We start from the raw sequence: 27,215 nt of genomic DNA, 5'->3' as shown, positions 1-27,215 counted from the left end.
GTTCCTCATACAATCAGTAAGTAATCACAAGATTACAAGATCACAGAATATCACAAGAGTATAAAACAACAGCATTTGACTTTCTTTTAAAAAGTTGTTTTTAATTTTTATTAAAGAGCCATGATTTACAGAGTTACTGGTAGTTGTGTCTTAGGCATACATTGATTCAATGCCAATCCCTCTGCCAGAGTCATCTTCCCTCCACCAGTGTGCTAATCTTCCATCCCAACCCCCACTCTCCCTCGCCTGTCAACTTGACAGGCACATCACAAAGTTTCCGTGGTTGCTGCTTACATCTCATGTTTTCAGTTCTGTTGAATCTGTGTTCTGGCCATATGGTTATTTCCCTCACTCATATCACTGGTATAACTGATGCCCTGATGCCTATTAACCCATTATGTCTTGTTCTCTTCTTCCCCCCTTGATTTCTTTCCTTCTCTATCTCCTCTCTAAACATTGGTGCCAAAGATGATCTAAGCATCCCCCTTTTACTGAAATATATTTCCTCATACAGTATTCTATATTCCACTGGTAAGTGAGATCATCCTGTGTTTGTCTTTCTTACTCTTGCTTACTTCACTAAATACAGTATCTTTTAGTTCAAAACAAGTTGTAGAAAATTGTATTTCATCATTCCTTGCAGCTATATAATATTCCACTGTGCATATATATTAACCCTTGAATATATATATATACATATATATCCCACATTTTCAGTATCCATTCATCTGCCATTGTAATCAACCTAGGTTGATTCCATATCTTAGCTGTTGTACTGAGTGAAGCAATGAATAATGGTGTGCATATGTGCTTTTGGTAGAGTGTTTTTATATCCTGGGAATAGATGCTCAAAAGTGGGGTTGCTAGGTCAGATGGTAGTTCAATTCTATATTTACTGAGAACTCGCCATACTGTTTTCCATAGGGTTGTACCAGAAAACATTCCCACTAGTAGTGAACAAGAGTGCCTTTTCATCACAGCCCCACCAACAAAGATTGTTCCTGGGGACTATGTGAGATGGTACCTCATTGCTGTCTGATTTGGATTTCTCTGATGCTGAGCATTTTCTCAGGTGCCTCCTGGCTATCCACCTGTCTTCCTCTGTGAAGTGTCTATTTTTTCCTTGCCCTATTTGTTGATAGTTTTATTTTTCTTTTTGTTGATCTTTGTATTTTATATATCCTGGATATCAAATCTTTACCTGAGGTGTTGAATGCAAATATTTTTTCCAATTCAATTAGCTTTAGTCCATGTTTATTTGTTTGTCTGCTTTTTCCATGCAGAAGCTCTTTAACTATATGAGTCCCATTTGTTTATTTTTGGTATTTTTTGATATTGTTGCCTTTGTCAGTGGTATCAGATCATTTAAGGCATCTTTGATCTTCCTATCTTGACATATTCTGCCTCTATTTTCCTCAATGTACTTTATAGTTTTTGGTCAGATCTCAAGGTCTTTTGATTCATTTAGAATTGCCTTTTGTGTGAGGTGTAAGATATGGACCTGGCTTTAGTTTCTTACATATAGTTATCCAATTTTCCCAGCACCATTTGTTGAAGAGGCTGTCTTTACTCCAATTCATGTTCTCAGCAGCTTTATCGAAAATTAACTGCCCATGTACATGGGGTTTTGTCATAGAGTATCGGTTCTAACCCACTGATCAGAAGGTCTATCTTTATTCTAGCATTTGACTTTCTAAATAGCCTTTTTTCCACGTCAATTTAATTTCTTCCCATGCTTGCATGACAGATTACACAAACAATGAGAATTTGCTGGATAAAATCAGATTTGTACAGAGGAAGGTTTTGAGTTCTAGCCTAAACAAAATTCTTATCAAAGTGTGACCTTAATCATGCTACTGTTACATGGGTGAGCAAGTAAATAGAGAGTTGCAATTACATCAAAGTGGGTTGAAGTGGTGAGTTAGATATCAAGTTCCAACCTGTGGGGATCAGTTGTACTATAGGACTCATAACTTATTGATGAGCTCTACAAATGACTTATAAATACCTTCATCTAAAATGCAGAAATTACTAAATCAATTGTAGCTGCTGCTACCTTATACCAGGAAAATCATAGTAATGAAATTCAAAATGCTCCAGGGTATATTTTAAAGCATTCAAAGGTGGAATAGTGTTAGTTGATATAGAATAACTGGTATATTTTAGTACAAATGAAATTTGGTGAAAGCGTAATTTGAAAAGCAAGGATCCTTTTTCTCAATTGAGGTTATAAGAGCAGTAATATAAATGAGTCATACTAATAGTATTTATTTAATGAAGCAGGATAGCAGAACAGGGAATAAATCTTACCATTGCTTAAATCTGACCATTCTAAGACTTGCTAAAGTTTTGTTTTTGTTGTTTAAGTTTTTAAGCTTAAACTTTGCAAAGGATATTCTTTCAAAAGACGGTGGGCAGAATACAAAACAATGTATACAAGTATGTAACACTGTCGTACTGTCCTCCAGGTGTTCATCGATTTGCTCCAGTGGGCACCAGTAACATCTTCATTGTGAGACTTGTTGTTACTGTTTTTTTGGCATATTGTGTGTAATATATGTTAATATATATTTTGCATGCTATATATTATGTTATAATTTTATGAAATCTGTATCGTTCACAATGTTATTTAAGGGAATAATTGGAACTAATCTAGATAAATAAGGGATAATGATATAATTGCTATATATATAATTGTCTTCAAAATGATCTGAGGATTCTCTCTTTATATAACTAAAAAAGAAAAGGTAAGTTGCATTATAGTTAGAAGTTTCCTTTTTTACAATTTCTTCTGTTTGGGGGGCCACACCTGGTGGTGTTCAGGGCTTACATCTGGCTCTACACTCAAGGATCACTCTTGGAGGGCTCCAGTGACTGTCTGGGGCGCAAGGGATCAAACGGTGGTCAGGTGCATGCAAGGCAAATGTCCTACCCACTGTAATGTCTCTCCGAACTGTTAGCAACTTCTTTTGCTAAAAATGGACCCATCTTGAACACCAAGTAAATTGTGAGTGAGATCCCACGTGGTAAGGAAAATGCGCGCTGAAAGTGGACTAGTGTCCAAACATGATGGCCACTCAGTACCCCTATTGCAGACCACAACACCCAAAAGGAGAGAGAGAGAGAACAGATTGGAATACCCTGCCACAGAGGAGCGGTGGGCTGGGGGGATGGGATTGAAGGGTGGGAGGGATACTGGGTTCATTGGTGGTGGAGAATGGACACTGGTGGAGGGATGGGCTCCCGAACACTGCATGAGGGAAAAACAAGCACAAAATGTTTGAATCTGTAACTGTACCCTCACTGTGACTCACTAGTAAAAAAATAAAAATAAATAAATTTTTAAAAAATAAAATAAATTTTTAAAAATAAATAAATAAATAAAAAGAAAAGAAAACGGGTCCTTCTTGATTATGAGGATGTAAAATAACTCGCTGAAAGATATGTTTTTCTTAGATCTCTTGACTTCAGAGTTAACTACCTTTAGTTCTGAGCGATTTAAATATCCAGCGAATTGATTTTACTATTTACTACTTACTACTTACAATTTTACTATTTACTATTTACAATTAAAATACATTGATTACTCAGTGTATTTTAGGGTAACAATATAATTCATGTTCACTAAGATTTACACAAAGATTTTGAAAAAAATGCATTTGCATATTACCACACTGATGTATAGTCGATTGAAAATAATCTAAGGAACTTTTTTCCTGGTGATGGATATTTTGCAGCTATTTCTTCCCTCCTTTCCCAGGTCTATGCCTTTGATGAAGAGCTCCTAAAACAACTCTGTCTTTTCAGGCTAGGGATATGGCTCAGTGGTAAAGACCTGGGTTTTTTATCTCAGCAAAATAAATTAATTAATGTAGTCTTTTTTTTTTATTAGTGATTCACTGTGAGGGTACAGTTACAGATTTATACATTTTTCTGCTCATGTTTCCCCCATACAAAGTTCGAGAACCCATCCCTTCACCAGTGCCCATTCTTCACCACCAGTAAACCCAGCATCCCTCCCACCCTCCCCAGTCCCGTCTCCCCTCACCCCACACTGCCACTGTGGCAGGATATTCCCTTTTGTTCTCTCTCTCTGATTAGGTATTGTGGTTTGCAATAAAGGTGTTGAGTGGCCATTGTGTTCAGTCTCTAGTCTACATTCCTCACGCATCACCCTTCCCCCGTATGACCTCCGACCATATTTTACTTGGTGTTCCCTTCTCTGAGTTGCCCAGAATGGGAGACCAGCCTCCAAGCCATGGAGACAGCCTCCTGGTACTTATTTCTACTATTCTTAGGTGTTAGACTCCTATTCTATTATTCTATATTCCACAGATGAGCACAATCTTTCTATGTCTGTCTCTCTCTTTCTGACTCATTTCACTTAGTATGATACTTTCCATGCTGATCCACTTATATGCAGACTTCATGACCTCATTTTTTTCTAACAGCTGCATAGTATTCCATTGTATAGATGTACCAAAGTTTCTTCAGCCAGTCATCTGTTCTAGGGCACTCAGGTTTTTTCCAGATTCTGGCTATTGTAAACAGTGCTGCGATGAACATATAAGTGCAGATGTCATTTCGACTATACTTTTTTGCTCCTCTGGGATATATTCCAAGCAGTGGTATTGCTGGGTCAGATGGAAGCTCAATCTCTAGTTTTTTGAGTATTGTCCATATTGTTTCCAAAAGGGCTGAACTAGTCGGCATTCCCACCAGCAGTGTAGAAGGGTCCCTTTCTTCCCACATCCTCTCCAACAGTGGTTGCATTTGTTCTTTTGGATGTGTGCAAGTTGTTGTATCTCATGGTTGTTTTGATCTGCATCTCTCTGATGATTAGTGATGTAGAGCACTTTTTCATGTGCCTTTTGGCCATTCGTATCTCTTCCTTGGGAAAGTTTCTGTTCATTTCTTCGCCCCATTTTCTGATGGGGTTGGGTGTTTTCTTCTTGTAGAGTCAACCAGTGCTTTATATACCCTTGATATCAACCCCTTATCTGATGGGTATTGTGTAAATATCCTTTCCCATTCTGTAGATCGTCTTTGTATTTTGGTCATTGTATCTTTTGCGGTGCAGAAGCTTTTTAGTTTAATGTAGTCCCATTTGTTGATCTCTTTTTCTACTAGATTGCTTAGTTCCATGTCATCTTTGAAGATACCTTTATCTTCAATATCGTGGAGGGTTTTGCCGACCTTGTCTTCAATGTACCTTATGGTTTGTGGTCTGATGTTGAGGCCCTTAATCCATTTTGATCTGACTTTTGTGTATGGTGTCAGGTCGAGGTCTATGCCCATTCTTTTGCATGTGGTTGTCCAGTTGTGCCAGCACCATTTGTTAAAGAGGCTTTCCTTGCTCCACTTCACATCTCTTGCTCCCTTATCAAAGATTAGATGATCGTATATATGGGGTTGTGTATAGGGATATTCCACCCTGTTCCATTGGTCTGCAGGTCTGCCTTTGTTCCAGTACCATGCTGTTTTAATTGTTACCGCTTTGTAGTAAAGTTTGGGTTGGGGAGGGTGATGCCTCCCATCATCTTTTTGCCAAGAATTGTTTTAGCTATCCATGGGCATTTGTTGTTCCATATGAATTTTAGGATTGCTTGATCCGTTTCTTTGAATAATGTCATGGGTATCCTTATAGGGATCACGTTGAATCTGTATAATGCTTTGGGGAGTATAGCCATTTTGACAATATTGATTCTCCCTATCCATGAGCAAGGTATATTTTTCCATTTCCTCATGTCTTCTTTTATTTCATGGAGTAGCGTTTTATAGTTTTCTTTGTAGAGGTCTTTTACTTCCTTGGTTAGGCTTATTCCAAGGTATTTGATTTTCTGGGGCACGATTGTGAATGGGATTGCTTTTTTCATGTCCCTTTCCTCTGCCTCATTGTTTGTATATAGGAAGGCCATGGATTTTTGGGTATTGATTTTGTAGCCTGCAACTTTACTGTATAAGTCTATTGTTTTCTAAGAGTTTCTTAGTAGAGGATTTAGGCTTCTCTAGATATAGTATCATGTCATCTGCAAATAGTGAGAGTTTGATTTCTTCCTTCCCTATCTGGATGCCCTTAATCTCTTTTTCTTGTCTAACAGCTATTGCAAGTTAATGTAGTCTTTTTTGTGGCAAAGTTAAAGGTTAATGCCAGTGACCCTAAGCCTCTCACCACTTTATTAGTCCATACATAAACACAAAAGATGTTATGATCTATATCACAATTTTTTCCTTCCCATGATTTTTTTCTGCTAGAAACAAAGTACCAAAGACTTAGAGGTATATTTTTTAAAAAAATTAATGATTTTGATGTGATGGAAATACCGATTTTCTTTTTCTTTTTTTACTAGGATGGGAGCCAGTAAACTACTTGGGACCTGCAGCCAGAATCCGTGAGTTAATTTTACATAGTATTTGATAATTAAGTAGTTGTAGATTAGCAGGGCAACTACTAGAATATCAGAAAAATTTGTAACTAATTAAAATTTGTAACTAATTATTTGATGACTGAAAACATCTTCTTAAAATAATAACCACCACCACAATGCAGAATTCACAGAGTAAGTGGCATTTTAGAGGTTTATTGTCTTGGAGATGGGGAGAAGGAAGAAAACCATGAACCTTGTCCTAAAATAATGTACAAAGGAAACTAAAGACATTGGAGATAGGTTTCTGTTATAACTGGTTTCACAACTAATGTTTTCATACTTATATGAAAATGTTGCATTTTTCCTTGTTTTAAAATGTATTGAATACGTCTGTAAAACATTAGACTATGATTTTATTTTCCAGAAATTTTTATCTCTATAACACAATAGAATCTTACTAATTCAAATACACAATTTTTAATGCCTTGACCAAGACTAGGATGAAAGTTAACATTTGAATTATCTCTAAAGAAGAGATATGATAAGCTCAAGAAAGGGAATGTTTGTCACTTGGTTGAACAGAATAATTGTTTTTGTGGTTATAGTATATACATTGGTCTTTAAGCAGTAAGATTCAGTTTTAAATTAAGAATGCATGCAGATGTCTCCTTAGACCTTATTTGCAGATGAGTATTGAAAGTAATAAAGCTGCTGCTTTTAATAAATTCTAACTTCCACAATTCATGCTAGCTTCTTTCTTTTCCTTCCTACCTCCCCAAACTCATTATTTCAATCTAATGAAATTTACCGTTGTATAATGTTAGCCTAAGTATATATTAGTAGAATTAGCTCAATTCCTGCTCTCTTACTTTTAATAAACTTTAATTTCAGGATGATTATCTATAACATTGATCATCTGATGACATTATGTATTTGCTTTCAAAATAATATATTATTTCCTTTTCTGTGATTTCATACAACTGATAATTGTTTTAAAATTTAAAATTCATATTTTCACAAAGAAGCAAGACAAATTCTCAGGATAATAGTGAATATTTAAGGAGAAGTCAGATGATGTCATCTTTGGGGCATGCTGAAAAATTTGAAATAGTAACTGAATCATTTATTGAAGAAGTAGTCAAAGGTCGTGCTATTTTGCTTCCAGGTGCATATAAATAACTAAAATTTACATCTTGGACCAGGAGATAGTATAGCTGATAAGGCACTTGTCTTGCACACAGCTGACCCAGCTTCAATTCCCAGCACCTCAGATGATCCTCTGAGCACAGACAGAGCCAGAAATAAGTAAATAAGTTCTGAACACTGCTAAACGTGCCCCTTTTTGTTTTTGCTATCTTAGATTGAGATAGAAATGAACAAATATCATTTTCTTGTGTGATAAGTGATTCATAACACAGGCAAAATACCATGAAGTCTAGAAGAAAGAGCTGGGGAAACATTCATAGTAAAACATGAGTTTATTCTTGAAGAATGAGAGGAATGTCTTCAAGCAGAGAAAAGGACAGTATTTCAAAGCAGTATGTGCAAATTATGTAGATATGGAAATACATGTATTGCTCCAGAGAAGCAGAAAAGATAAAATCGGCTATAGAATTCTGAGATGGGGTATGTGTTGTACTACCAAAAACTGTACCCTTGAAGTGCTTGGAAAGTAACTGAGTTCTGAGAAAGATGTGAGGGCCACCTGCATAGAATAAATATGTGAAGAAATGAAATAGACAACTGAGGACAACTCAGATTATCTAAGGAAACCTGAGAAAATCTTCAGGATCCCAGAACAGAAGTGGCTTCTACTTGACGCAGTGGGAAGGAGCAATTAGGTAAAGGGATGAGTTTTAAAATGAATATAATAGATTATTTTGAGAGAATGTATGTTTGAGAGCTTTCATTTATTTCTAGATAAACTGTGGAATATAACAGAAATTTGCAACCCATGAAAGATAAAAACTATCTAGCCAGTGTAGGCGTCACCATACCATTTAATCCACAGACTGCTGGACTATATATATGGAAAAGTATATACTAAATTGTAAGTAGTTGCTAAATTGTATATTGAGGAACAAGATAATTGTGTAGTCAAAATACATGTGGAAAGCCCTCACAGAGCTCTTGTTTATAAAACTGGGATGACCCATAGATTGCATAAATTATTAAAATCATTGATGAAAAGGGATATACAATATATGCACTCAGATGGGAGCTGCTAGTTGATTACCATTAGTGAAGGAGAGATTGTCTCTGGGGGAAAGAAAAATAAGGCAATGGAAAATGAAAACAAGAAGGGGACATGTGAAATGTTTTCAAACGGAATGAAGACCTTGTTCTGAACACATGTACCGGTAAGCCACAGAGTTGCCGAAATAGATGATTTGCTGGTCTGGTCTAGAGCTGGAGAAGGTGAAAGCAAGTTCTGTGCCAGTGTGGGAACAATTGAAAACTTATCCAGTGCAGATCCCAGAAATTAAGACCTGCTGCTCCAAGACCCCCTTGTGCAGCCTCCACATGAGGTTGGTAGAATAGTGTCTTTTCTATCCAGACATTGCTGCCTTTGAACCAGCGACTCCTATTATTTTTTTTCAAGTTTTTAATTAATTTTATTTTTTTTATAATTTATTTATTTTTAATTAGAGAATCACCGTGAGGGTACAGTTACAGATTTATACACTTTTGTGCTTATACTTCCCTCATACAAAGTTCGGGAACCCATCCCTTCACCAGTGCCCATTCTCCACCACCCATAAACCCGGCGTCCCTCCCACCCTCCCCAATCCCATCTCCTCCCCACCCCACCCTGCCACTGCGGCAGGGCATTCCCTTCTGTTCTCTCTCTCTAATTAGCTGTTGTGGTTTGCAATAAAGGTGTTGAGTGGCCGCTGTGCTCAGTCTCTAGCCCTCATTCAGCCCGCAACTCCCTTCCCCCACATGGCCTTCAACTACAATGTAGTTGGTGATCGCTTCTCTGAGTTGCCCTTTCCCCGGAAGGTGAGGCCAGCCTCGAAGCCATGGGGTCAACCTCCTGGTACTTATTTCTACAGTTCTTGGGTATTAGTCTCCCACTCTGATATTCTATATACCATAGATGAGTGCAGTCTTTCTATGTCTGTCTCTCTCTTTCTGACTCATTTCACTCAGCATGAAACTTTTCATGCCCATCCACTTAACTACAAAATTCTTGACTTCCTTTTTTCTAACAGCTGCATAGTATTCCATTGTATAGATGTACCAAAGTTTCCTCAACCAGTCATCCGTTCTGGGGCATTCGGGTTTTTTCCAGATTCTGGCTATTGTAAACAGTGCTGCGATGAACATACATGTGCAGATGTTGTTTCGATTGTACTTTTTTGCCTCTCTGGGATATATTCCCAGCAGTGGTATTGCTGGGTCAAATGGGAGCTCAACCTCTAGTTTTCTGAGAATCGTCCATACTGTTTTCCAAAAAATGGGGCGAAGAAATGAACAGACTCCTATTATTTTTAAGTGAGTTGAATTGCCAAGCTTGCCCAAGGTCAAATGGTCTTCCATGAGGTAAACCCCGAACTGTTGTTCCGAGAACAGCCAGATCTCTGCCTGCTCCTTCTGCCCTCTCCCTCCCCGCAAAACCTATTCCCAGGCTCCTCTTCCCTTTAAGTTTTGTTTTTATTTTGTTTTTGTTTTTGCATTTGTTTTGCTTTTTGGGTCACACCTGGCGATGCACAGGGGTTATTCCTGGCTCTGCACTCAGGAATTACTCCTGGCAGTACTCAGGGGCCATAGATGCTGGGAATCGAACCCGGGTCGGCTGGTGCAAGGCAAATGCCCTACCCACTGTACTATCACTCCAGACCCTTCCCTTTAAGTTTTAGTTCCTCCCTAGCACACTAGTGATAGTGGGAGAATTTCCCACCTCCTCTAGAATAGAAAACTAGAATGTGAGCCAAGAGAAAAGGAAGGAGATGGTATTCACTGGTTCCACTAGCAGGGACCACATTCTTGCCTCCACATTTGAAAGTGGGTTACCTCACAGGCGACTAGGAAAATGACCAGTGCCCTCTTAAAATGTTTAGTGAGCCTTGGGGAGCCCAGCCAAGAACTGCTAAGATCTATCTTGATAGTTACTAAACTTTCCTCAGCGGGAAACTTGAATTGCTGGAGCGCGTCCTCAATTTGCCAAATGGGGGTAATAAAGCAAATATAGGCTATATCTTGCACATTATTGATTTCTATTTTAATTAATGTAAGACACATTCCTCTTTGGGGAACATGGATGATTCATTCACTCCGTAATTATTCATTAAAGAGCTACTAAATCCAAGGTGCGAAGTTCCTGTCCAAGATCTTTGGAGGTAATGAATATAGGCATCTCCCATGAATAATATTTGAAACATTTGGAAAACCCTATCAAATCTAAACAAAATTCTAAGCTTCTGTAAAAATACAACTGCAGAAACTCAACTGGAGTTATGGAACCACCGTTATGGAGCCTGCATCTCTGTCCTCAGGCTTGGTTCCCCAAGCCCTCTACAGTGAAAAAAAACAAAGACACCCCAAATTCACCAGAGAACACCTTCCCTCCTATAGCTTCCTCTCGGTCAGCTGTGGTGCACTTGTGAATGTTTAGATTGTTCCCAGAGGTCTTAAGTCTTAATATCTTTATGCCCCACAGGGTGTTACCCTCCCTGGCAGGAGGCATTCTGAAGTCCATCTCATCTCTGACTGCCTCGGTTGGCAGGCATCATGCAATGCCTTTCCTGATTCCATTTCCCCTTGGCTTTGCTCTCTGTGCCACAATTACACATCAGCACTTTATAAGCCGTGCTTTAGTCACCCCATGACATACCGAGCACCCCCAAGTGATTCACAACTGCGCTTTCAGTCCTGCATTGTTTGCAAGCAGTCTTGTTGTAGATCTGCTGGAGGAAACAATTCTGTTCACATTAAGAATGAACATGAGGAACGGGATGCACACGAGATCTCGGGATGGGGGCGGTACCGATGCTGCGTGACCTGAGTGGCCACACACGTGCGGCCTCCCCGTTGCTGGATGACCATCATCCCGGAAGCCAGATAAACTACTTTTGGTACTAGCAGCTTCTTGCAGAAATGTCTCTAGACTGTGAACCAAGCCATGGCTCCATGCCGCCCCAAGAGGGGAAAGGTTCTTCTCTCTAGGCTTTTCCTTTCTGGGGTGGGGGGGAGATGGGAGGAAGGGCGTGGTGACCGCCATCTTATAAGGACCACTAAAGAGAGGTACAAGCTTGCAATGATGCAATTTCTGGCAGAAACTTCCCTGGACTTAGTTACTAAAATACTAAAATACAGAAATCCAACACCGCGCGGCCGCCATAGCCGCATATCTCTTCATTCTCAACAATGGAAAACAAATGATCAAATCTTCCTATTTAGCAGGTCTGATTTTTTGGGGGGAGGGGAAACTCCAAACAATAATATTGAGGTTTTTTTGTGGAAATATTGAATTTAATCAAAATAGAGAGAAAGTAAAGTGAAAATTATCAGCTACACAGGTGGCGGGATGGGGGTGGGAGGGGAGGTATACTGGGGTTCTTGGTGGTGGAATATGTGCGCTGGTGAAGGGATGGGTGTTCGACCATTGCATAACTGAGACTTAAGCCTGAATGCTTTGTAACTTTCCACATGGTTATTAAATAAAAAAATTAAAAGAATTAAAAATAAATAAAAAATAAAACACAAGGGCTGGGAGATATACAGTGGTGAGTGTGCATGGCTGACATGCACCCAACCCAGATTCGATTCCTGCCACCATATGGCCCGAGCATCACCAGTTGCAACTTTACTGGTCCTGAGAATCCCCAGATGTGGCTCTGGAGGCCCCAGCACTACTGAAGCAATGAGACCCCCCAGCACTGCAGATCTGAGAAGCATCACCTCTTTGGGTCTTTGCGCCGACAAGGAGAACACAGCTGATGGGCAATCATTGGCCGGACTCCCAGACCTCCTGAGCACCACTTTAGAAGCTACCCCCAAATAAAAAAGAAACACAAACACTATCCATATCTTTAGCCTTAATTCCACTTTCCTTCTGTCTCCTCTTCAGTCTCCATTTCTTGATAATTTCCTCCTTATACCTCATCTCTGTTCTTCATATACCTCAAAGATTTGAGCCACCCTGGAGAAATAATTTTTTTCTTTTTGAGTGACACCCAGCGATGCACAGGGGATACTCCTGGCTCTACACTCAGGAATTACCCATGACAGTGCTCAGGGAACCATATGGGAATCAAACCCGGTTTGGCCGCGTGCAAGGCAAACGCCCTACCCATTGTGCTCCAACCCTAAGAAATAAATTTTTAATTTTTATCGTTTTAATTTTTCTTTTTTACTTGGGGCCACACCTGACTGTGCTCCTGGATTACTCCAGGCTCTGTGCTAAGGGCTCAGTCTTGGTGGATTCAGCGGAACCATATGGGGTACCAGGGATTAAACCTGAGTCAGCCACATGCAAGGCCAGCGCCTTGCCTGCTATGTTATCTCCTTAGCACCCCTGGATTTCAGTTTAATTCCCACTTGGTTGGAAAAACTTGACTTATATCCCCACTTAGTAACAAATGCAAAATAGAGAGTATGTGTGCCATGGTCTTTTATTTGCATATTTTTCTCATTGTTCTTTCAAAATATTTGCTGCCAGTGCAATTCCGATGTATGTGGGTCAATCCTATGAATAGTCCTTGATGGCTAAAAGACAGTCCAAGTGAGAACACCACAGACTTGGGAATCTCGATAAAACTGTTCAAGGCAGCATCAAATATTCCAGTTCTCTACATTCTAACCTTTGTGTCTTCATACTTAGATGACCTGGGGGTGGAGAAAGGCTTCCTCTGTGACATGGGTGGGGAGGAGTAATTAAAAACCATTGCTAGGATTATTGAACTCACAGATGTCCCTTGGATTTTCCGGAAGAAACCCATCAGGCGGGGCTTCTGTTACAGTTTAAAGGGAACACGCCACAGAAGATGATGCCTTTTTCCATTTTGCTCGCATGTTGGCTCAGGGTAATCTAGCTGCCTTCATGAAAAGGTCACCGGGGGAGGGGAGGAAGTTTTAAAAAAGGAGTTGCTCCTGGCTGCTACCGTGGGCAACCATGTGGTGCCAGCCACGCATCCTGTGTCCTGCCCTCTAGCTTGGCATCTATGGGCATGCTCTCCTGCCCTCCGTTCCTGGAAGGAGCTGTTGTTTAGGTGTAAACTGAAGCCTTGCACTTTGGGGGCTCCCAGGGAGGAGGTCCATCTTTTGTTTGTGAGCACTGTTTGTGAGTTGCCCATAAGCAAAGGCTCCAGTCCCACACTAGGGGTAGTTTTGGGCATTTTCTAGGTCACATAATGCTGGTTCCTGTATGTTCAGCTTCTCTGAGCAGAGAAGAGAAATGAGAATTCTTAAAGTGAGAGAAGAGGCATGAGAGTAAAGGTGCCAGTTACCTGTATTGTGAGAGGCCCCTCGCTGGCGGCCTCACTCTTTCATGCAGGTGCCTGGGGAACCTGCTTCCCACTGTCAACCAGAACATTCTTTTCTGTAAGTCCAGGATTACTGAAGCTGCTAGGAGAAGAGAGTTAGAGACTTTCCTACAGCCTTCTTGAGCTTATATGAGAATTAAGCCTTACAAATCTTATAAGAATTGATGAACATGGTGATAGGGGAAAAAATGCAACATAGACCTTCCGATATGTGGCCTAGCCATCTCAACTGAAAAGCTCCTGTGTTTGAGGATTAAAATGTGAAGGAGAGAGCACTTTCCTGCCATTCTTACCAAGTTCAGGCTCCAGTAGTCAAAGAGCTTGCAAATTCTGTTTGAACTGATGCTTCTAGTTCCACATCCATAAAAATCAGCTGTGCAACTGTGGGGGTTCTTGAGAGGGGGGAACGGAGAAGTGCCTTATCATTCTTCTATCAGAATAATTAACAAGTAAAAAGTGGCATCCCACCGTCAATTTAGCTGTTCTATAAAATATTTTCTTGGAACCTGAATTAACATGAACATATTATTTTTAATGGGCTGATCTGCAAGTATTTGGGGTCCCCCCCACTTCTCACTGCAGTGCAAAGCAATCTAGAAGGTCAGGGTTTATAATGTTCTTCTCCTGTATTAAAATGATCTGTCATTTCCATTGTGGTTACACCCAAAAGTTGATTTTTTTTTTTTGGTCTCATTTAAAGTGCCCTATAGGAAGATTCAGTGCTGACGAAGATGGAATTCTTCTCAAAGTGTAACTACTCCCCTTGCTGGCATACTGTGGCAATGACATTCATCCTTGAGAACTTAAATCTGATTCAGAGCAGGGTTTTTTGCTTTGTATTGTATTGAGGTTAGGCAAGTTTATAATTTTCTTTTATGTTTTTGATCTTCACTCGAAATTTAGGAATTAACCTAAAAAAAAACTAGATATATCAATGACATTTTAATTTACAAACCAGGTCATTTAAATTCTACAGAACGTTTTTAAAACATTTCTCATGCTTAGAAAGCAGGAAAATATTTCAAGTTAATGTTTAAGAAGATAATCAGGTCTTTTCACTTTAAGAATTGAGGTATACTCAGTCTCTGTATTGCAAACTGTAATGCCCGAAAATAGAGGGAGAGTAAGAAAGAAATTGTCTCTCATAGAGGCAGAAGGAGGGGTCAAGTGGGGGTGTTGGGAGGGATACTGGAGACATTGGTGGTGGAAATGTACACTGGTCGGGGGATGGGTGTTCAATCATTTTATGACTGGAATTCAAACATGAAAGCTTTGTAAAGAATTGAGGTACAGCCTATCTATAATAAAATGTACAATCTTATGTTCAATACAATCATTTTTTGTTGTTGTCTTAGCAGAGGGTTGGTTTGAGGTTTGGGGTGCTTTTGGTTTTTGTTGGCTGGTTTGGTTTGATTTGGTTGGGGGCAGCTCTCAGCGCTGAGGGATTACTCCTGGCTTTTCACTAAAAGATCACTACCAAAAGGCTCAGCAAACACTATGTGGTACTGAGAACCAAAGCTGGGCCAGACACAAAAGCAGAAGACAACCAATCTCAGTTAAAATTTTTTTTAAAAAAAGCACACAAGGCCCTACCTGTAACATGTCAGTAATCTCTTATACAAGAGCTTATGTCTCTAGGTGAGATACAACTCTCTTCACACACTTTCCTCTAAGGAAATGTTTTTGTATCATTTTAGCAGATCATTCATAACATAGCACTGTTGCACTGTAGCACTGTCATCCCATTGTTCATCGATTTGCTCGAGTGGGCACCAGTAACATATGCATTATGAGACTTGTTGTTACTGTTTTTGGCATATTGAATATGCCACAGGTAGCTTGCCACGCTCTGCCATGCGGGCGGGATACTCTCGGTACCTTGCCAGGCTCTCCGAGAGGGACGGAGGAATTGAACCTGGGTCGGCTGCGTGCAAGGCAAATGCCCTACCCAAATAATACATAATACAAAATAAACTATTTAGGATCTGCTTTTGCGGCAGGCCTGGGTGGTAGTGGAAAATTCAAAATAATGGTTAGGGAAGGTATAATGGTGGTGTGTTGGTTTTAGAATATTGAATGTGATGAATTATTGTGAACAACACTATAAAAATTGAAAAAAGAAAAGCTGGTTGAAACACATGCAAGGCAAGCAAGCACCTTACCACTGTCCTATTTCTAGCTCACACAGTCCAATGAGTTTTGACAATTGTATATGTTCTGCAGAAAAAACATCCAAAATGCAATATGAAATCTTCTACCTTAAATTTCTCTAGAGGCTCTTTCCATTCAATTCCAATCCATGCCCTCATCACCTCTCTCCCCATCTTATCCCTACTACCCAGGCAACCAATTCTTTGTTTCTATAACCATAGGACAGCTTGGTCTATTCTTGAATTTCATCTGAATGTAATCATTTGGCTTATACTAGAGTAAACTCTCAATTCTCTTACTGTAACAGTTTGATTCAGTCACCCATTCCCTTTTTATTGTTTAGTAGTATTCCATTGTATTATTAAACATGATTTACCCATTAGCCTATGGACATTTGAGTTACTTCTACTTCGATATTACTACAAGTAAAACTTCTGGAAATTCTTACAGAAGACTTCTACTGACTAGAGGGGTTTTTGTTGTTGTTGTTGTTGTTGTTGTTGTTGTTGTTGTTGTTGTTGTTGTTGGGAAAAGACTAACAAGTAGAATTGCTATGTTATAAGATAAAGGCTTTGTAAGAAGCAGCTCAAGCATTCACCAGCCCTGTGGAAATGTTCAGCTACTCATCCTCAAACCACAGGTAGGAAATGTTGTCTTTTGTGTCTTTGATGCCTCCTTGATGGCAGTGCTGTCAGCCTTCTTTGTTCTTAATTCTTTCATTCTTCCCTTTCTCTTTACTCCCCGTCTGATCACATTGCATGATCAGAGGTCACATACACTTGGCTGTAGTGCTCAGTGGGAATTACACTCTTTAGCTGCAGTGCTCGTGTACACTTGGTTGCAGTACAATGATCGCACACATCTTTGTCAGCCAGAGATCTCCAATCACAGAGCTGCAGGGCTCACTTTCAGGGTTGTGGGGCAATGCCAGGGATCAAATGTGCCTCCTCACTTGCTTCAATTCTACTTTTAAAGAGCTACTGCGCTGATTATCTTCTTACTTTTGGGGGGATATTTTTTTTATATTGGACCATACCTGACAGTGCTCAGAGCTTACTCCTAGCTCTGTGCTCAGGGTTCACTCTTGGCAAGGCTCAGGGAACTGTAAGGGGTGCTGGAGTCCAAACCCAGGTCAACCACAAGCAAGACAAGCTCCCTGCCCACTATACTATCTGTACAGTCTCTTCCATTTCTTATCTCTGGGAAAATGTGTGCTCAGTTCTTTTCCTCATTTTTTACTAGATCACATGTCTCTTCTTAAAGATAAGCATTCTTCATATTCTCTGAAAGTCCTTTGTCAGAAACACATAAATACTTTCTTGATTTATGGTCTACCATTCTTTTTGTGGAAAGTACCTTTTAGTGAGCTGCATTTTTTAAAACTTTTTAAAAAACAATTTTGTTTTTATTTGGTGGAGGTTAGGGTGCTGGGAATAAAGCCAGGATCTCATATATGCCAGGCTTATACTACCTCTGAGTTACATCTTCAGCCTCAAGGACTGAAATTTTCAGAAGTAAGGAACAAAAATATATTACTTTGTTTTTTAATAGTCAATGCCAGTTAATGTTCCACCTAAGAAGTCTTTATTTCCTCCAAGGTTGTGAAAGCGTTCTTCAAAAGTGGTGAGAGCAAGTTTTTAAATTGGACATAAAAATGAGGGCAGTTTCCAGGGAGCTAAAGAGGTCTGTTAATAATGACTGAAACATGAGGCTGACTCGGCACTTTTACAAATTTGTTTTCACTTGTAAATTTTCAAGTGTCTCCTTGATTTATCTTTGCTTTCTTTCCTTAGAAGTAAAAGGTAAATTTGTGTGTTTTGAGAATTGTCAGGATTGAGCTACTCGGAAAGCTCCACGTGAGGCTTGAATGCCCTATATATGATAATGACTAACGATAATGATCTTTATAGTAGCAGTGATTTTATGGCATCATTCTGTGTCCTTGAGCAGTGACTTCAATTCCAGGGAGCCCGACCATGCTATTTCTATTCTTTATCCTCATCATTACAGCAGAACGATGACAGCAAATTATTGGACGTCCCTAGTATTTTCATTTAGTACATAAACTTATTTAAGTAAGCCACATTTTTAATATCTTAAATATACATATGTAACTTTCTCATTACTCTCACTAAGATGATTCCCTAACGCTACCTAGAACTAAGGAAAGTTCTGCTCACAGTAATTCCTTTGGATAGCATTTATTGATCCATGCCATGGATCTGCAGTGCTGAGCAAACAGACCAGGTACTTGACCTTTAGAGGTCTACTACCCAAATGAGGAAAGTTAGGTGAACAAAGGCATTGTTTTCAATTTTGTAGATCCTCCTCAGGGTGTTACAGGTTACTGTGAGAACAGTGGGTCCAAAGACTAGTACAGCCACAGACTTGGGTTTGATCCCCTCCACCCTATGGTATACCCTGAATCTTGCCAGGAGGGATAACCACAGGGACTAGACCAATCCCTGAATACTGCCAGGTATATGAAGGGTGTGTGTGTGTGTTGTGGGAAGGGGCGTCGGGGGGAGGGAGACTTGGAAAAATAATAGCTTAAGAACTTCTTTTAGATATACCTGACCAGGAAAGTGGCATGTAATCAGAAACTGGGATTGTGAGGGAGCCAGCTACATTTGTAAGTGGGGGGAGGAGAGGTTAGGCCAGGACAAGACAGGTGAAAGTTTGTCAGTTAGATAGAGTTGGGGGCACTCAGATCAAGGCAGTAGATACAGTGAATAGAGTGAGAGTTGGGAGAAGGAGATGCAGGAGAGAGAGGGAGTTGCGAGATCATCATAGAACCTCATTGGCCAGGGTCATGAGTTAAACATATGAAGAGTTTCCTGCCTTGCAGGAACTTTATAATAGAGCCCACTTTGCTTACAAAATAGTGAGAGGCTTTTTTGTCTTAGAATGTAACACTGTCGTCCCGTTGGTTATCGATTTGCTCAAGCGGGCACAGGTAACGTCTCCATTGTGAGACTTGTTGTTACTGTTTTTGGCATATCAAATATGTCACAGTTAGCTTGCCAGGCTCTGCCATGCGGGTGAGATACTCTCGGTAGCTTGCCGGACTCTCTGAGAGGGAAGGAGGAATCGAACCCAGTCAGGCACGTGCAAGGCAAACACACTACCCACTGTGCTAAAGTATAAAATTAATGCTTTCCTGTAGTGCTCCTGAAATGTAACTTAGATTTATAATAGTGACTGAGAGCATGTAGCCTGAGGTGGGTAGGGTGCCATGTTGGTATTCACTGAACAAAATTCCCATATTATCATTTTTTTTCAAAGCTAGTAAATATTTTTGTAGAAGATATTATTTTCTCTCCAAAGTAATGAGATTCTCAGGAAAGCTGCAGTAATAAACCAGTTACAAATCATTCTCAGGCAAATAATATGCATTGAATATCAGAGACATCACAAGCAGAAAATTTCATTATGAAGAGTTTTTAAGAGTTCATCAAAATTATGGAGAATAGTAAAAGAAGAAATGAAATGAAACCCTGAATTGTTATATATGGACCTCTACCAATTGGTTAGGCTTACTGGTCAACTTTTAAGAACAATTTCATCTGGTGGAATAAAGGAACCCTTACATGACTCTTCATGTGATTTGAAGCTATTTGAAATCATTAGCAGGTATGGACAAAAACATCCTGACATGTCCCCCTCCCCAGGAAAGGCAAGTGTTCCCTGGAAGCTACCAGCAAGGCTTTGGGTACCACAGAGTGAACTGGGTGCAGGATCGAGGCATCCTCTGTCTGCACCATGCCCCTATGATAGACAGCATTAGCCCTTTCTCCCCTAAGATGAGCTTTCTTTATTTCCCCCTTCCTTTCTTCCAACGATGCAGAGATATATGGACAGACACATCTCTCTCTCACTGTTGATCATTCGAGATTGGGAAAATAAGTCTATTTTCTTACACTGAAAATCAGACTGGAACTTTGAGAGGAAGGTGTCAGAATGACTTAACATGAGCAAAAAAAAAGCAGGGTGGCAAGGCCACACAAGTGACAGATGGCAGCAGTGATATAAATGCCCGAGCAGAAAGGTCAAGGAATTCCAACACCTGGTTTTTGTTGTTGCTGGGCTTTAGAATCAAATTGGATTCCTTCAAAGGGAATCAAATGAACCTAGTTTTTAGGAGAGGCTGAGATAAAAATAAATATTCTGGAACGATTATCTTTATAGATTGGCGACAAGACAGCTATAAGACAAACCCGTACAGGACGAGGGCCATCTCCTCAATGACACACAGAATAGAGATTGGTAGAGAAATAAACCAGAAAATGGAAGAAAGAGATGCTATAAGAATGGTGGAACTAGACAATCAAGAAAGAAGAACACATGAAAAAAAGATGAAGAGAATATGTTGTGAATAGGGTATATTGCAGTTAAGAAATTTACCAGAACCTCCCTATTTCTTATGCAAAAAAAATTGCCATCAATAACAAGTTAAACGTTTTTTTCTTTGCTTTTTGGGTCACACTCAGTGATGTTCAGGGGTTATTCCAGGCTCTACACTCAGGAATTACTTCTGGCGGTGCTTGGGGGACCATATGGGATGCTGGGGATTGAACCTGGGTCAGCAACGTGCAAGGCAAACGCCCTACCCACCGTACTATCACACCAGCCCCAACAATTTAAACTTTTAAAGAAAACTTAGTACTATATTTCTTACATAAATTCTCTAGTTTTCATTTTACTGCATTTGAAATCTAGAATTAAATCTATATATAACCACAGCTGTTTTTAATAGACTAGTTTGAAAGATTTTTTTTAAACACTGAGTGTATTTTTATAGAGTTGGTTGCCAAAAATTAGTTTTAGCAGATCTGTGATTCTTTTAAAGGTTTACCATTAATTGTATTAGATATTTTTTCATACCTCCTAAGGCTAAATTTGGTTAGTTGAGATCACTGTGGAATTGGAACATGGGAACATAGAACTAATTTCCTCATTTCACTTCTAAATTAGTTTGTGTGTGTTAACTAAAATTGAAATGTTTCAATTATGAATAATGCCAAGATGAAGTGGTACACTTCACTGACTTTAATGAAGTGCACATGTTTTCTGCAGATTGTGAATTATGGCATGGTAGCATAGTTCCTGAATCTTATTGTTTAATATTTGCTGCAATCACATATTTTGTGATATGACTTACCACAATCGTAGCTTTAATTTTATGAACACATTTGAACTTAAAAACTTTGTTTCATCAGCTTTTCAAAAAGACTGATATCACTGGGGTGTACCCAACCTGTTTTTACATGAAAGGAAACTTAACAACCAACTTATTAAATTTAAATTAGTTAACATTTCCTACAGGACTATTATTTGCAAGGCATTGGGTCAGGATACTAATTTCCACAGAATAATGAAATCATCTGGTAATTGAAAATTTTAAGTGAACTTTTTTAGCCTTTAGTGGTTATAATAAAATATATACAGTAAGTTAAATACCAAACAACTGCTGCTAGTATACTCAAAAGAAAGGAGCAACGAGAAAAATTTTGAATAACACTATTAATTTCACAGTACCTGGAGTAAAACTCAATTTTTTTTATGCCACTGGATTCTTTTTTATGTTAAATATTCAGTGGTTGTTGAGTGAAATGCTCAGCTACTTAAAAATGTATTTAAATTTGGTGTCAAATCCAGATCATATGTAAATGATCACACCCAGGGACTGCCCCCAGCACCGTGTAATCCCACCAATGGCCCACACCCAGAGACTTAAAACCAAGCTCCTGAAAGCGCACTGCCGCTGGACATCTTATAGCCTAGTTCTCCCTCTGGGAGAACCTGGCTAGCTACTAAGAGTTTCCTGCCCTCCTGGGAGAGCCTCGCTAAGTCCCCATGGTGTGTTCATATGCCCAAACCAGTACCAATGCTGGGTCTCATTCCCCTGACCCTGAAAGAGCCTCCAATGCGGCATTGTTTGGAAGGACGAGTAAGAAGAGGCTTCTAAAATCTCAGGGCTAAGATGAATGAAGACGTTACTGAGACCGCTCAAGAAACTCAACGATCAACGGGATGATGATGATGATGATGATAGTGATGATGATGATGATGATGATGATGATGATGATAGTGATGATGATGATGATGTAAATATAATTTTGGCTAATATTTCCTAACAAACTAGTAAATAAATTTATTAAATATATTTAAAACAAAGCTTTTTACTATTAGAGGAGCAACTCAATATTTCATTAAAGCACTAGTGTCAATGATAAAGTGTTTAACAGTAGTTTCAGCATGTATAACATGATCTGAAAATTAGCACATAATTGTCAAGTGTTATTTGCCATACAGCCATATGGATTCATGGAATGAGGAATTATGAATGCCACTTGTTCCTATGAGATACACTGCATGTGTGGCAAGAAGAAATTCCTTAAAATGAACCATATCATCTTCTGTTTCATGAATGACACATGAAATGACTCTACCCAGGTGTATACTCTAAGTGAAATAATTACATCTAAAAGCCAGGACTATAGTATCCTGGCTTGAAGAAGTGTATTAGAGAGTAACACTTACACTATGATAGCAGCTAACATCTTGTTCACTAGGTTTCCAAGGGCACATTATCCACTTTAATATCCATTTCTATGATCTACAATTCTTTGACAGCCACTAGTTTAAAAAAAATTAGATGAATGTCCAAAATAGTAAAGGATGAATTTATCATTGCACTGCTTTGTTGGAGTCTGTATTCCAATTATGGAAAATATATTACCTAAATGGGGCTCTAAATCTATTTCACCTTATAGCATGTTTGGGGAAACTCTGCCTCTCAAATTCCAGACCTATGTCTTTGTTTGGCTTGCTTGTTTGTTGCTTCTATTTATGCCAAGGAGCACTATAATTTATAAAGAAATACACAAATTACAATTTAAAATATGTACCTTCATTTTATGTGTTTGTTGGTTTGAGAACCAGGCTTGGAAACACCAGAACAGACAAAGGCCCTCCTTCTTCCAGCAGGCTGTGGACAGATTTGCTTAAGCAAGGAACACTCAGATACATGTGAGCCTTTAAGTGAAAAAAGGAAGGAAAATGTACTCCTTTTTTTTTAAGTCTTTGTCCTTCTAGAGGACAAAGGCATGAGTAATCTTGCCAGTAGAATTTGAGAAACCTAACCATAGGAGCTAGTTGCCAGGAATTGTCAGGAAATGCCAACTGCTAACATCTGTCAGTCTCGTATGAACTGAATCCCAGGAGCTACCTCTACTGGTAAGGGGAAATGGGGCACAGAAGCTAACCCCTCACTTGACTAATTGTTGCCCCCAGGACAGAAGTTTGGAAATAAAAGTTTAGATGATAGACTGTGATTTCAGCCATTTGCCTTAAAATGCATCCCAATCTACTTCTTTGACCTTCTGCTAAAAGGAACTGTTTTGTCCCTTCCCAACCCACCACCATAAATTATCTTTCATCCTCTCTGGGTGGATGTTCTAGTCTACTAATTTAATTTCCTGACTTTATCTCCTAATTCCCCTCCACTAACTCCTGACTCTATGCTCTGGGTGGAGATGCCCCTTATCATGAGCAGCCTTTAGAGTTCTTCGTATCATGTAGGGTCTTTTCCATATCTGAAAATAGCTCTCAAAGTTTTCATAATGAAACCCTAGCTTTTTACTTCTGTCTGTGTTCACTTTCCGGTCTCCAGCTTGCCATCAGGTTTCTCATGTTCCAACTCCATGAATATTTGTGGTAGATAAGTAAAGTTCTCTGCCCTGTGTCTATCCTCTAAGATAATTCCCATCTTCTGCCTCTTTTGAAAATTCCATGAAGTTCACCCAATTATTGTTGTCCATGCTGTCCAGTTCCAGTTATCTGCAGTGATGTAATCATTTGTTTTGCAATATTCTGCCACTCAGACCTCTAAGCAGACATCAGAGGAAAACCGAAAAGAAAAAGTGTTTCTTTAGCTTCATAGTGAATCATGCCAGTGTAAGAGGTCTCTGTTTGCAACCTTTATCTTTAGAATATTCAATTTTATCTCCTTCCCACATGAATTGCCTCACCCTTAAGATTTTGGGAGAGGGACTGAAGCGATAGTACAGTGTGGAGGGCATTTGCCTTGCATGCAGCCTACCTGGATTCAACCCCCAGTATCTCATACAGTCCCCAAGCACCACTAGAAGTGAAAAAAGATTTGGAGAGAGGGTTATTTTAGTTTGTTTTGCTTTTTTTATATAACAGATAAAATTTTGGTGGGCCAGAGCATTTGGTTTAGCTAATAGTGGCATTTGCATGGTATGTGTTCTATATGGGTTCATCACTGACACCCCATATGGTCCCAAAGCCCTGAGGAAATAATCCCTAAGCACCCCTGAGTGTGACACTCTCCCTCAAGAAAAAGATAAACGTTTGCCTATAGATACTTGCTCTGTTTTGCATTTCCTCTCGCGTTTTTGGAGAATGGCTCCTTTGCCATGATTTTAACCATTGCACTATACTGTCACACATGCTTATTTGCCCATTGACTCAGTTCCGACGAGTCTCATGCATGAAGGAACCGGCAGAGGAGCCCAAATGTGCGGGACTGAGGCTGACATCTCCAAGCCTGCTGGGATCAGCACTGGGCCTCTTCTGCCTAGACCCCCCATTTTCCAGTAGCTTGGCAGCCACACCCACAAACTGTCCCGGTGCCGCGTAATTCCATCAACGGCCAAGATCCAGAGACTATAAAACAATTCTCCCAGAAGCGACCTCTTTTAGCCTAGTTCTCCCTCTCAGAGAACCTGGCAAGGTACCAAGAGCATCCTCCTTGCACAGCAGAGCCTGGCAAGCTCTCCGTGGCATATCCTATATGCCAAATACAGTAACAATGATGGATCTCATTCCCCTTACCCTGAAAGAGCCTCCAATGTGGCACTGCTCAGAAGAACGAGTAAAGAGAGGCTGCTAAAATCTCAGGGCTAGGACGAATGAAGATGTTATTGGCGCCCGCTTGAGCAAATCCATGATCGAGGAGATTACAGTGATTACAGAGATTACAGTGATTACAGATATTACATTAATAATTAAATGCTGAACAGTTTAGAATTGAATTTTCTCATAGTATTTCCACTTCCGCCTTCCTGAATGATTCAAGATGTCCAGCAGATATGTGGTGTATTATTTCTTGTCTTTCCTATATCAATGATTTAATAACCACCTGCCATGGGACTAATTGACTAATGGACAAGTATTTGGAGTGAAAATGGATAAAACTTAGTTCTGTTTCATTTTTTCCTACCAACCTTACTCCTAGGGCCTAGTCCTCGACTCTGACTTCCTTTCTGTCCCTTGGACTCTGGAATCATCTAGAATTGGACTCAAGTCCTGGTACACTGCATGTCTTTGTTTAACAAGTTATTCAACCTCCCTATGACTCAGTTTCTTTAGAAAATGATGCTGTAATAAGAGTTGTTACATTTTTTTTAGTAAGGACAGATTTGGGACTAGAGCGATAGCACAGCAGGTAGGGCGTTCACCTCGCACTCGGCCAACCCGGGTCCGATTCCTCTGCCCCACTTGGAGAGCCCAGCAAGCTTCCAAGAGTATTTTGCCCGCACGGCAGAGCCTATGCCAAAAACAGTAACAACAAGTCTCACAATGGAGATGTTACTGGTGCCCACTTGAGCAAATCGATGAGCAACAGGATGATAGTGACAGTGAAGAAGGGATTTGGGTTTATTGTTGTTTTAATAAATAATGTGTTAATTCTATAAAGTGTATCGATACCTATTGAAAGACACATGTTTAAAACATTTCTAAGAGTTCTCTTTGAATACCACTGAGAAATTATTTCATTTTGAGTATAATGTTGTAGATGAGAAGCCTACGATTCAAAGGAATTACATTTCTGTATTCAGCCCCATAAAAAGTAGGTATGAAATTAGAATACAGATCTGAGGCAATAGAATCTCAAACTTTATACTCCTCTGATTCCTTATACCCTGTTTTTGTGCCAGTAGAACACAGATCACTTCAGATGATCATAACAGAACAATTACCATGATCTTACAATTACTTCAGGTTATGTAGCATTTATAGATGGCTGGTGGCTTCCATTAGTCAAGTGTATGAGAAAAGATAAATGCTTTTCTTTATGTCACTAAAATAAAAATAGTTTGAAAGATAACATTGGAAGTGAGAGAAAAATATAGAATATGAGAGGTGATATTCCTTTTATGCTTAAGCTAAAAGCCAAGAATGTGAAGATTTTGCTCTCAGCACTCAAATATCATTTGTGATCAAAGAGAAATTTATTTCATATTTAAAGGGGGAAAAAAGAAAAATTAATTTAATTTCAATTATGTTTCCGTAACATAATTGAAATTAAATTAATTACTGAATACGATATCATTATATTTAAAAATATTCTAAAAGTCATAGTAATATCTGTCTTAGATAAGCTTGCACATAATTTGGTGGTTAAAGGCTGCTATAAAATGAAACAATGAAAATATTACCCTGTCACTTTTGCTGACTTAATTTGTAGACTATGATTTCCAGTTTCACACTTCCAAAGATTATGGTAGTAAGTATGTATTGCTAATACAACTCAAAGTAAGTTACCATAGATCTGATTCTACCAGAGGCAAAAAGAAAAGGGAAAGGAAACATAAACAAGATTAGAGAATTCTTTATCACAATTGGATAATGTGAAAGAACTTCAGAAGTTGTGTTTGGGAAAGTATATTTTTTAAAGTATTTGATAGTACTCACAGAGTAATAAGAGTTTAATTTAATTTTCTGCACCATTACTCCATAAACCACAGGACAAAGAAATGCCACAGAGAGAGCATGCCACATGTAGGAAAAGTATATCATAGTCACTAGGATTACTTCATCTATTTTTCTATATTTTAATTCCAAACAAAAGGAAGAGAAATTATATTAAAACAATATGATAAAGAGTCGACAACTTCTATAAAACTAAAGAGCTGGTAAGTTCATCTACTGGCCTTGTTCCAAAGATTCATAAATCTAGAAAGAGATTAACTAGTCTCAATAATTTCGTGAGTATCTCTTCCCATCTAAGGTCTCTAGGGCAACCTCAGAAATGGGTGGGCCACCTCCTACCCTAACCAAAACCTTGGCAACCACTCTCAAATCCCAAAGTCACTGCCATGTCTTTGACCTGAGTGCCCAATAAAGTATTCTGGATTTTCTGGGCATCATCAAACTCTCCAATACTGACATTCCTTTA

At 39.2% G+C, this 27,215-nt stretch overlaps 1 protein-coding gene across 5 annotated transcripts in view; it reads left to right on the top strand.

Moving 5' to 3' along the window:
• CHST9 (carbohydrate sulfotransferase 9) overlaps positions 1-27,215 on the top strand; it is a 298,929-nt gene that overhangs the window by 160,404 nt on the left and 111,310 nt on the right. For all 5 annotated transcript variants that reach the window (XM_055129641.1, XM_004606034.2, XM_055129637.1 and 2 more), the window contains one exon: positions 6,351-6,392. In XM_055129641.1, the coding sequence (XP_054985616.1) occupies positions 6,351-6,392 (42 nt within the window). The remainder of the gene's footprint in view (positions 1-6,350; positions 6,393-27,215) is intronic.

This window comes from Sorex araneus, chromosome 2 (genome assembly GCF_027595985.1).
Source record: "Sorex araneus isolate mSorAra2 chromosome 2, mSorAra2.pri, whole genome shotgun sequence".
Lineage (NCBI taxonomy): Eukaryota > Metazoa > Chordata > Mammalia > Eulipotyphla > Soricidae > Sorex > Sorex araneus.
Note: the sequence above shows the minus strand (reverse complement) of the source record. Positions and strands in the feature narration are given on the sequence as shown.